This window comes from Xenopus laevis, chromosome 7L (genome assembly GCF_017654675.1).
Source record: "Xenopus laevis strain J_2021 chromosome 7L, Xenopus_laevis_v10.1, whole genome shotgun sequence".
NCBI classification, from domain to species: Eukaryota; Metazoa; Chordata; class Amphibia; order Anura; family Pipidae; genus Xenopus; species Xenopus laevis.
Genome location: NC_054383.1, coordinates 13,366,472 through 13,378,445, shown reverse-complemented (window position 1 = coordinate 13,378,445; position 11,974 = coordinate 13,366,472). Strand labels below are relative to the sequence as shown.

General features: G+C 41.7%; 1 protein-coding gene across 1 annotated transcript; it reads left to right on the top strand.

Annotated features, from left to right (window-relative positions):
* The first annotated feature begins 235 nt into the window (after positions 1–235).
* gabarapl1.L (GABA(A) receptor-associated protein like 1 L homeolog) lies at positions 236–11,173 on the top strand. Its single transcript, XM_041570249.1, has 4 exons — positions 236–433; positions 7,893–7,971; positions 8,410–8,528; positions 9,125–11,173. Exons 1-4 carry the CDS (start codon positions 344–346, stop codon positions 9,188–9,190), a joined length of 354 nt encoding a protein of 117 aa, XP_041426183.1. The 5' UTR covers positions 236–343; the 3' UTR covers positions 9,191–11,173.
* Positions 11,174–11,974: the final 801 nt, after the last annotated feature.

Sequence of the window (11,974 nt, the reverse complement as noted above, 5' to 3'; positions counted from 1 at the left end):
GCCGCTGCCAATACACTGCACCCCATCCTCACCTACACCCCTGCCCATACGCCCCAATAGCCTGGCCTATGATTTCAATGCCTGGGAGCTATAGGGTTCTTTAAATTCAGACTGTATGCTTTCCATCTGTCCAATCAGGCAGGGATACGGTTAATTTCAGCATCCCCTTTGTTTTGCTCTGTTGGTACTGCCCAGGGGCAGGGCTTAGTGATGTCACATTGCCCTTGCTCAGTACACTGTCACATAGCTTGTTATTGGGGTTTAAAGGAACGGCATCTGCTGATCAGTAGACACCGAGAGGCAACAGCTGACTGATATACACGCACAGTCTCCCAGGGCAGCCATGAAATTCCAGTATAAGGAGGATCATCCTTTCGAATACAGGAAGAAGGAGGGCGAGAAGATCAGAAAGAAATACCCGGATAGGGTGCCTGTAAGTAGGGACAGCGGAGCTGTTTCATCTCCCTGTTGATCCCACTCTCCATCCCTCAATCCCTTGCCCTAACCCAGTGCCGTAACTAAATGTTACTGGACCCCACAGCACATTAATTTTAGGGCTCCCAACATATCCAGAGAAATGTGCTGTTTTACCAGGATATATGTTGAAATTGCTCATTATTTGGGCCTCCTGAGGCCCCCTATTCCTCCTGGGGCCCCCTATGCCTCCTGGGGCCCGCTGCAGCTACAGGGTCTGCCTCCTCTATAGTAACACCCCTACTAACCACATAGTATCCACAGAGACCCCAGAGTATCGTCATCTGCCCCAGGACTGGGTTCCCTTAAAGGGGATCTCCACCCAAAAATGGAATTATTGCATCATAAAAGGCAAAGTCATTCCAAACAACTTTCCAATATACATTCATTACAGTTTTCCAATGCTTTTAAAGTTAGTTGTAAATGTAATAGCTACAGAAAGCTGCATGTTTATTATTATTTGTTTTTTTTTTGCCTCCTGAAACAATGTAATAATGTGGCAGAAGGCATCTCTGTCCAACAACCCCAGAGGGGGAAAAGAGGACTTCTGCTACATAGTTTTAACTCTCCAACAAAGAGAACAGAAATGGAAAATAAATACTGCTTTCAACTACAGTTACATGTAGCAAACCATTGGAAATGTGGACTAAATGTAATTTGGAGAGTTGTTAAAGGTGGCCATAGACGTAACAATTACGATGTTTCCTGGAAAAGATGTTTCCAGGAAAGACTGTTTGTTTTAATACACACATTTAGAGCTGAATCATCAGATATACAGACAGAAACAATAGAATTCGACCTGTATCTGACGATTCAGCACTAACAATGGCCGATGTTCGGTTGCCCTCAAAAGCCCGATTGATGAGCCGACCGATATCCAAGTCTACTGGCGATATCACTCGGCTCGTCTCCCACCATACAAGCACTGAATTTTCATACGATATTATCGGTGCGTCTATGGCCACCTTTACTTTTATGCCTTTAATGCCTAGGCCCTGTGTTGTCGCTGACAGCAGCAGAGCTTTGTAGTTCTGCTGTTTCTTTGCTAGAGGGCCGGATGCTAGAGGCCTTATTGTTTCTATGGGCCTCAGTCATTGTTAGAGATATTTTTAAGCAAGAAAGCCTCTCATTGTCACCTGCCCCTCCTCCGATTCCTGGTCTGTCACCTTCTGCTGCCACTGAGACACATGGACTGTCTGTTGTCATGGACTGTCACTTCCCCCCCCCCTGCAGAGCCACTGACTGTCACTTAATGCCTTTCCTTTCATCCATACAGTGTCCCCACCCCCACTATAGATCCATAGCTTTATACCAGGTCCGGACTGAGAATTAAAATAGGCTCTGGCATTTCAGGTACACAGAGGCCCAATCAGCCCACACAGAGGCCCAAACAGCCCCCACCAGCCCACTAAATACTGACTTTCTATGGCACCTTATAGCAGCCCCTCTGGCATTTGCCAGAACCCACAGATTGCCAGTCCAGGCCTGCTTTATACCCCTAGTTATAGCAGCAGTGGGAGCCCTGCATGTCACTTTCTCTTGATGCAGAGCTTTGTATCACCAAGTCTCTGCTGCAAAACCATGAACTGGTATTTATTATGACTGCAGAGCTTTGTGCTGCACGGTCCCAGCTGGCTACTGTCTGGTGCAAGTGCAAGGCAGTCACATATAAGTAGGATTAATCTCAAGGTGGGGAGGTATAGACCTTTCTGCAATGCCCACGTTCTCCTCCCAGGGCATTTATATATAAGAACTTGTCCCTACCTTTAGAGAACAATTATTTTACTGTCCCATCCCCTGGTCATCTGTTGTTATTCAGCATCAGGTTGTCCAGGGCCCAAATAGAACTAAGGCCTAACTAAAGAAGTAGCTATAAATGTTGTACATTATGTTTTGTTCCTCTGTACCAGCCCAAGGCAACCACAGCCCTTTAGTAGTAAAGATTTGTGTCTCCAAAGATGCCCCAGTAGCTCCCCATCTTCTTTTCTGCTGATTCACTGCACATGCTCTGTGCTGCTGTCACTTACTGAGCTTAGGGACCCACTCACAATATACAGTACACATAGAATAGAAATGTCACAATATAAGGCTGATTAGCAATTAATACAGATAATTACTACATGGCAGCACAGAAACCAGTGCAATTAGCATCGGAATTTAATAATCAGCCCTGTAGCATCAGCTTATATTACAGACCAACCTCATTTTCTGCTGGATAATTAGTGACGACCCCTAAACTCAGCTTCTCAACAGCTGCTCAGAGCCCACTGAGCATGTGAGTGTCACAGACACTTTCCAAGATGGTGACCCCCTGTGACAAGTTTGAAGTCCTGGATCATTGCTGCTATTGACAAGCTCAAACTTTAGGCTGGTGCAATAAGTTCAGTATATAAAATATGGCATTTTTAGCCACATTCATTTTTAGGATTTAGTTCTCCTTTAAGAGCCCCCTATTGTGTCCCCCAAGTGTTGTGTCCCTATAATCTCCATCCTTTGTCACTGTGATTGAATGGGAAGGAGGCGCATTCCCAGCATTCAGTGGGAGCATGCAGGGGTCAACGAAGTCCATCTGTTTTTTTTCCCGGTGTCCTGCAGGGCCCAGTCCAACCCTGTTGTTATACACAAGAACCACAAATACCCAGTAAAATATATTCTTCTAGATTTTGCTCAGTGACATCATCAGTTATAATCAGTGCTCAGTGATGTCATATGTGTCATGTCACCCTGAAACCTGTGCATTATATAGTGAATAATGTATCCCATGTTGTAAAGGTTAGGAGTTGGTACTTCCATGACCTATATAAAAGTGCTCGTCCTGCATTCTTGTGCCTTTATGTGATCACGGAGCTCATTGGAGACTTTTAATATCCTTGTAATACACAAGAGACATGAATGTCCTGTAAAATATATCCTTATAAAAGGTGCTAAGCGATATCTTCGGCCTTTATATGCTCATGGAACTCTAGTGACTAAAGGGCGAGTCTGCAGCTTATTGGACCATGTGTGGGGCCATCCGACGGGCTTCCCTGATCACTATCTGGCTGATCTCGATCGGGCAGGTTAAAAAATCCCGTTGGATGGCGGCCGCATCTGTGCATTTATATGGTCCCGCTTTCTGACCGCCCGTATCCAGGCCCGGATTTGTGGAGAGGCCACTAAGGCCCGGGCCTAGGGCGGCAGGATTTTAGGAGGCAGCATGCTGCTCGCCCACACCCACATTGATTCAGAAACACTGGGGCACGCAGGAGATAAAATAGTTTCTTTAGTTTCCCATGCGCCAATCCCCATTGCTTTAGTCCCGTGAAAATTTGAGCAAATAAAATGGAGGGGACAGGGGTGCCCTTTATGTAAATCCGACCCTGCCCATATCGGATGCATTATGATCCAGTCGTTAGGCCCTAGGGCCCACGTTCAGTTCAGCCCGATATATTGCCCTCCTCAATGTGGGCATATCGGGCGGTCGCCAAACGAGCGGATCTCTACGTCAATGGCCACCTTAAAGGTGGCCATACACAGGTAGATTAAAACTGCTGATATTGGCCCTTTAGACTGATTTGGTAGCATATCTGCCTATGTATGGGGTGTTCTGATGGATCCCCCCGATCGATATCTGGCTGATTGAGCAGGTTTAAATTTATTTTCCTGCTATTAAGGACTGCATCGGCTAGTTGTAGTGGTCCAACAACCCATCAGCTCCCATTGCCATCGTTATAATCCAATCGTTTGGCCCTAAGGCTTAATTAAATAAGTCACCCTGCTGTTGCTGGGCATATCGGGGAAAGATCCGCTCGTTTGGTGACCTCGCAAAACAAGCGGATCTTATATTGGGTATAGCCACCTTAATAATATCCTTATCTTTTACAACAGGGGGTGCAATGTTCAGTATACAACCAGGAGCTCTAATATGAGCTATAATGTATATATTTATACTGTATAGAAGAGATTGCTGGGTTAATCAGTAATCTGTATTCAGTAGTTATGGGTTTAAGGGCCACTGCAATGTCTTTACAGTAATTTACATGAATCCACTGGGAATCCTACTCTCTCGTGTCTCATCCCTTTGTGTATGGCTTTCAGCACCCTATTGAAGGTGCCCAGTAGTCATTCCAGAGTGTCAGTCTGATGGACAGAGATTGCCGTCTGGATGGTTGGATGGTGTGTGTGTTATTTGTAGATGGGTGCTACTGGAGAGCTGAGGCCTTTCCTCCTCCCCTGCCTGCACTGCAATGAGATGGGAGGCCTTCGCTTGTGCTGAGCTTAACTCTTTCAGTGCTGGCCTCCTGCAGTCCAGAGCCTTGTTATGCAACCAATGGCAGACACCGTTTATACTGCCACTGTCCGGCAGTATCCCCCATACATATATATATATATTTCTATCATTTGTTGTGCAAAACAAAAATATTACATTTATGTGAGCATATACAGCCATCGTGATGTTTGGACCTTTCTAATTTGTTATATATATATATATATATATATATATATATATATATATATATATATATATATATATATATATATATATATATATATACACTCTCAAATGAACCAGCAACACAGGGATATTTTTCAAAAGTAGAAAGTGTATTTAGTGAAGCATGTTCCAGCCAACGTAACGTTTCTCAAGGCAACCATACCCTAAACATATGTGATATATATAGCCAATGAACCATAGGCAATTAGAGAATGACATCGCATTCAAAGCATTAATGTGATTGGTGCAAGGTATAAAAGTGACAATGTGCAATACTTTTATATAAAATACATAAATAAAGTGACATTGTCTCAAAAAAGTGACAATTACTAAAAACACCAATCAAGTGAAAATGCTCATCATGATAAGAATACTTTGTGCAGTGTAATAAGTTACTTATTAAAAACAAGTTACAAAAATCAATGTAGAAAAATCCAAGTTAGCTACAACTGTATTCTATAGTGCTGACTGAGAGTGCATATGTGATACCTTAACCGTGCAACTGGGTGAAGTTGAGAAGCGGTGTGCCACCCATCCAAATACTATAAAATACTATATATATATATATATATATATATATATATATATATATATATATATATATATATATATATATATATATATATATATATATATATATATATATATAAAACCAATTATTTGCAAAAACACTCACAGCATTGGCAAGGCACAAGGCAATTTTATTTTTGTATTAAATTACCAAGGACATTGACTTGTTTTGATCCACCTGGGACCGTTGTTAGGATATATATATATATATATATAATAAGTCACTGGCTGCTTATTGTACATGTTTGTCTCTTGTGTTTCCTGTAATAACTACATCCTGGCTACTGTATACTTCTGTATATGATGTATGGCGTAATTTCACATTTTTTATTCTCCTTTATGAAAAACATTCATTTAGACTTACAGGATATATATATATATATAGGGATGTCGCGGACTGTTCGCCGGCGAACTTGTTCGCGCGAACATCGGGTGTTCGCGCTCGCCGAATGTTCGCGAACGTCGCGCGACGTTCGCCATTTTGGGTTCGCCTTACCTGGCGCTTTTTTTTGCCCTCTCACCCCAGACCAGCAGATACATGGCAGCCAATCAGGAAGCTCTCCCTCCTGGACCACCCCCACACCCCCTGGACCACTCCCCTTCCATATATAAACTGAAGCCCTGCAGCGTTTTTTCATTCTGCCTGTGTGTGCTTGGAAGAGCTAGTGTAGGGAGAGAGCTGTTACTGATTTCACTGATTTGAGGGACAGTTGATAGTAAGTTTGCTGGCTAGTAATCTACTTGATACTGCTCTGTATTGGAGGGACAGAACTCTGCAGGGATTTGAGGGACATTTTAGGGTAGCTTTGCTGACTAGTAATCTACCTTCTACTGCAGTGCTCTGTATGTAGCTGCTGTGGGCACTGATCTCTTCTGATCTCATCTGCTGACTGCTGTAATAACCCAATAGTCCTTGTAAGGACTGCTTTTATTTTCTTTTTTGTTTTTTTACTTTGCTAGTTGCTACTATAAGAGCCCAGTGCTATTAGTCTAGCAGTGTTGGGGAGTGGGACTGGTGTGCTACTGTGCTGCTCCTAGTAGTTCAGCAGCACCAACCCGAGAATTTTTTTTTTTAATATACATATAATTTTTTTTTTATTTTACTTATCTTACTGTTCTTTAACGTGTACAGTGCTGTTTGCTGTTCTTCATAGTAGTGCACCAATAGTAGTGCACTTGCAGGCATTATTTGCCCAGTGTGTTCTTCAAACAACGGCCATCTAGCTGTGTGAGCTTGTTCACATTCTGTCTAAATATCAATAATAATACCGTCTCCAGAAACACCGCCTGAGTGACGTTTTTCAAGCAGCAATAATATATTCCGTATCCACTGCTGTAGTAGTGTATACGTTGACCTTGCAGGCATTGTTTGCCCAGTGTGTTCTTCATTTTCAAACAACGGCCATCTAGCTGTGTGAGCTTTTTCACATTCTGTCTAAATATCAATAATAATACCGTCTCCAGAAACACCACCTGAGTGACGTTTTTCAAGCAGCAATAATATATTCCGTATCCACTGCTGTAGTAGTGTATACGTTGACCTTGCAGGCATTGTTTCAATTTGTTTGCCCAGTGTGTTCTTCATTTTCAAACAACGGCCATCTAGCTGTGTGAGCTTTTTCACATTCTGTCTAAATATCAATAATAATACCGTCTCCAGGAACACCGCCTGAGTGACGTTTTTCAAGCAGCAATAATATATTCCGTATCCACTGCTGTAGTAGTGTATACGTTGACCTTGTAGGCATTGTTTGCCCAGTGTGTTCTTCATTTTCAAACAACGGCCATCTAGCTGTGTGAGCTTGTTCACATTCTGTCTAAATATCAATAATAATACCGTCTCCAGAAACACCACCTGAGTGACGTAGTGTGATTTCTGCCCTTTACAGCACAAAACGCAGCGCTATGTCAACAATGGATTTTTTAGAAACATATTTGCCCTTGATCCCCCTCTGGCATGCCACGTTGCACCCTTTAAACAACTTTAAAATCATTTTTCTGGCCAGAAATGTCTTTTCTAGCTTTTAAAATTCGCCTTCCCATTGAAGTCTATGGGGTTCGCGACGTTCGCGAACCGTTCGCATTTTTGACGCAAGTTCGCGAATATGTTCGCGAACTTTTTTTCCGACGTTCGCTACATCCCTATATATATAATGCTAGGAGCTACCTAGCAAGAGGTATTACAAGAGATGTACAACTTCCCTCCAACTGTTCCTGAAGTGCATCTTCCAGGATCGAATGGAGATCCAAAGGTTAGCCAAGGCTGCTGGTAAGTTATAACCACTTACAGTCAGTGCCCCCCTCCCCAGCCTTCTTGCATTGACCAGGGGGCCCCACATTTGAATCTTACCATTGTTATTATCTGTCATTTCAGGTTATTGTAGAAAAGGCCCCTAAGGCCAGAGTTCCAGACCTGGACAAAAGGAAATACTTGGTACCCTCAGATCTAACAGGTAAAGCCCTTGCTATTCCAATCAACCTACATTTCTAATCTAAATGTAACATAGTAACATAGTAAGTAAAGTTGAAAAAAGACACACGTCCATCAAGTTCAACCTTTTTTTTTTTTTTTTTTAATCTGCCTAACTGCCAGTTATATTGTTTTTTCCTATACCGTTTTTTTTCTATACCTTTTTTTTTAATCTACCTAACTGCCAGTTATAATGTTTTTTCCTATACCGTTTTTTTCCTATACCTTTTTTTTTAATCTGCCTAACTGCCAGTTATATTGTTTTTTCCTATACCGTTTTTTTTCCTATACCTTTTTTTTTAATCTACCTAACTGCCAGTTATATTGTTTTTTCCTGTACTGTTTTTCTTCCTATACCTTTTTTTTTAATCTGCCTAACTGCCAGTTATATTGTTTTTTCCTCTACCTTTTGGCTTTGCAGTTGGGCAATTTTACTTCCTCATCAGGAAGAGGATTCACCTTCGGCCCGAGGATGCCCTCTTCTTCTTCGTCAACAATACCATTCCTCCCACAAGCGCAACCATGGGGCAGCTCTATGAGGTGAGGACCATTAGCTAAACAAAAAAATAATACATTTCTACCAGTTCCATGCCTTTTTATAGCCACACATATATATATAGTAAATCAAAGTACCCCCTCTTGTAAAATATAAGGATATTATAAGTTACCGAGGAGTTCCATGACCATATAAAAACCACGAGGCCTAAGGACTAGTGTTTTTATACAGGCTTCTAATACCAGACTTTTAACATCCTCATATTTTGCAACAGTGGGTACTTTTTCTTATTATAATACACAAGTTCACGTGAGTCATGAAACGACATCACTAAGCTCCGATTATAACCAATGACATCACTAAGTACCATTTTTAAGGATATCATTTAAAGGATATTCATGGCTCTTGTGTATTATAAGAGACAAAAATCAGCTCTTACAATGTCTTAATATTGCCTATGATATATCATTGCCCATATGATGTCATATCAATGCCCATATGATGTTATATCATTGCCAATGTGATGTCAAATGGCCATGTCATAGGCAGTCAGTGTGTTAGACATTTCATGCTGTATTTTGGAGTTTGGTCTAATTTTGCAATGGGCAGATGGCTCACAATGTGTTTTGTTGCCTTGCAGGATAACCACGAGGAGGACTACTTTCTGTATGTGGCCTACAGTGATGAGAGCGTGTATGGAAAGTGATGGCACAACCCACCAAACCCAACAGCATCACCTCCCATGACCAACCATTTCACCGAATCCCGACCTCTAGGACTGCACAGCACATGGAACCTACCAGCTCTGGATCTTGATGTCTGTGGAAGGTGTAAGGGGAGTGGGTGGGAATAGACTTGCCAACCTCAGCGGATGGATAGCTCAAGATAAGAAGACATGCCCTCAGCAAACATGCCTGAATGACTGGTGGCCTTGATTTGAGCATACTTAGATTTGAGCCTCCATTCACCATGCTCTGGTTTGGCACAACATGAAAACCCATAGGGCTATGTGGTTCCACGGTGCTGAGCTGACCACCTTTAGGCTTGGGTGGAGTCATTCCTTTATTACTTGTTGATTAGTGCAACACATTCCCGTTAGTGCGCACCCTACCACCTTTCCTATTGGTCCAAATTAAGTCTTTTCTCACCAGGTTCCCTCCGCAATTTGGTGAAAGCAACGGTCCATATATTTGTATATAATACAGAGAGCTGAAGGCCTTTTGCTAGGCTGCCAATGAATGCCTGACCTGTGCCAGAGATGTGATTGGTGAATAACAATTACAATTCACAGTCTTTTTAAATGTATTCCTCTTTTAATTCTTAGGCTTGGCTTAGGTAGTCTGACCTGTGGCTATTGGACAGGGCTATGGATTAAGCATCCCTACAGCTACAGACATATTTCTTCTCCATAATAATATCAGTTTAATAGACGATCTGAATCCTAATTTCATCTTCCATTCCATATAAATGGGCAATGTAATAACAGGTGCCAAGTTTGCTTCAGCTCCACTAACCCACTGCAACCAATCAGCAGGCAGTTGTTGTTATAACTATAGATGCACCGAAACCAGGATTCGGTTCGGCCTTTTTCAGCAGGATTCGGATTCTGACAAATCTTTCTGCCCGGCCAAACCGAATCGGAATTTGCATATGCAAATTATAGGCAGCAATGGAAACCGCTTGACTTTTTGTCATAAAACAAGGAAGTAAAAATGTTTCCCCCTTCCCACCCCTAATTGAATATGCAAATTCGGATTCTGTTTCGGTATTCGCCCGAATCTTTAGCGAAGGATTCGGGGGTTCAGCCAAATCCAAAATAGTGGATCCGTTGTTATCCCTGGTTACAACCAAACATCTGATTGGTTGCTATGGGTTACTAGACTAGGAGCAAACTTTGCACAGGTTTTTAGATGCCCCCCTTTTGCACACAAATTAAATTATAAACCAAATTACTATATTTTGGAACCAAAACAATGACATTTCTGCATGAAAGCGTGTGCATGGCCTCATGGTTGTTACATAGGGGGGGGGGCGGCTGAGCCTCCTGTCTAGGTCAGTACATTTGGCAGCAATCTAATACACAGGTGTCCAACCTATAGTTCATCAGATGTTTTTGAACTACCACTCCCATCAGCCAGTGCAGAGCAATGTAGTTATCAACATCAGAAAGGCTGCGGGTTTCCCATCAGTAGATGATATATCAAATTAAGAGAAGGCGCACATGTATCTATAGACACACAATACACACAACCCAGCAATTCATTCTGAAACACCAACAATGATATTACTGCACACACGCAATTTTATACAACATAAAAGCCTGAAACTGGTGAAAATTGGGAATGTGTTCTCTCCTTAGGATAAAGATATAGTACAGTACTGTAGCATGCCCTTGCTTTGTGTCCTGAAATTAATTACTGTGTGTTAGTTCTATAAATATTGCACTAGGTCTGTCTTGTTAGGGAAATACAACTGGATTTAACATGGTAAAGGGGAAGTTCAGTAATGAAAAAGTCAAGTAAAATTCCAGGAAGATGTGGTATTCAGCCTTTAAACTGACCTACTGTTGCTATGGTCACTGATCCCAGAAACCAGGCACAGGTTTGAGCAAAAGGCTGGAAAATATATAAGAAAAGAACATACCTTAGAAACCAGTTAGCAGCTGCAATTTCAGCCAGGAGAAAGAGAACTCATTCTAAAATGCAAACTTCAAGTTGAACTTCCCCTTTAGTTTTGTTATATGTTTTGAAAGTTCACATTACTGGAATGAATTTAATGCTCTGATATAATATTTTATTAAACAAGAAAGGGGATAAATGTCCTTTCTGTGTATCAGTTCCTATGAACAGTATGCAGAATTTTGGGTGTGATACTGCTTATGTCCACCGGGTGTCAGTGCAGTGTGATAGGTGATTTCTGTTGTTTTAAAGGACCAGTAACTCCAAAAAAGAGCGTAACTACAGAGGAAGCAGACCCTGCGGCTGTAAGGGGGCTCAGGAGGTATATGGGCGCCATGAGGCCCTAATTTGTATAGAATTTCATTAAATATTGATAAAACAGGTCAACGTCTAGATATTTTGGGGGCCTAAAAAATTATTTGCTATGGTGCCCAGTAATATCTAGTTACAACACTACTGAAAGCATCCTAAAGTACTGAAAATATAATGTACTGTTGTACTGTATTGGAAATACTTGTGTTTGCTTCAGAAACACAACTATAGTTTAAACAAACTACTGTGTAGCCATGGGGGCCGCCATTCAAGCACAGGATACACAGTAGATAACAGATAAGTACTACTATAGTTTATATAAACAAGCTGGTGTATAGCCATGGGGGCAGCCATTCAAGCACAGGATGCACAGTAGATAACAGATAAGTACTACTATAGTTTATATAAACAAGTTGCTGTGTAGCCATGGGGGCAGCCATTCAAGTACAGGATACACAGTAGATAACAGATAAATACTAGTATAGTTTATATAAACAAGC

What these genes read in the sequence shown, in the direction of transcription:
- gabarapl1.L (XM_041570249.1), top strand. Translation starts at nt 344, where the DNA reads ATGAAATTCCAGTATAAGGAGGATCATCCTTTCGAATACAGGAAGAAG. An exon ending in GGTACCCTCAGATCTAACAG is followed by an intron (nt 7,972 to 8,409) that starts GTAAAGCCCTTG and finishes TTGGCTTTGCAG; the next exon opens with TTGGGCAATTTTACTTCCTC. An exon ending in CCATGGGGCAGCTCTATGAG is followed by an intron (nt 8,529 to 9,124) that starts GTGAGGACCATT and finishes GTTGCCTTGCAG; the next exon opens with GATAACCACGAGGAGGACTA.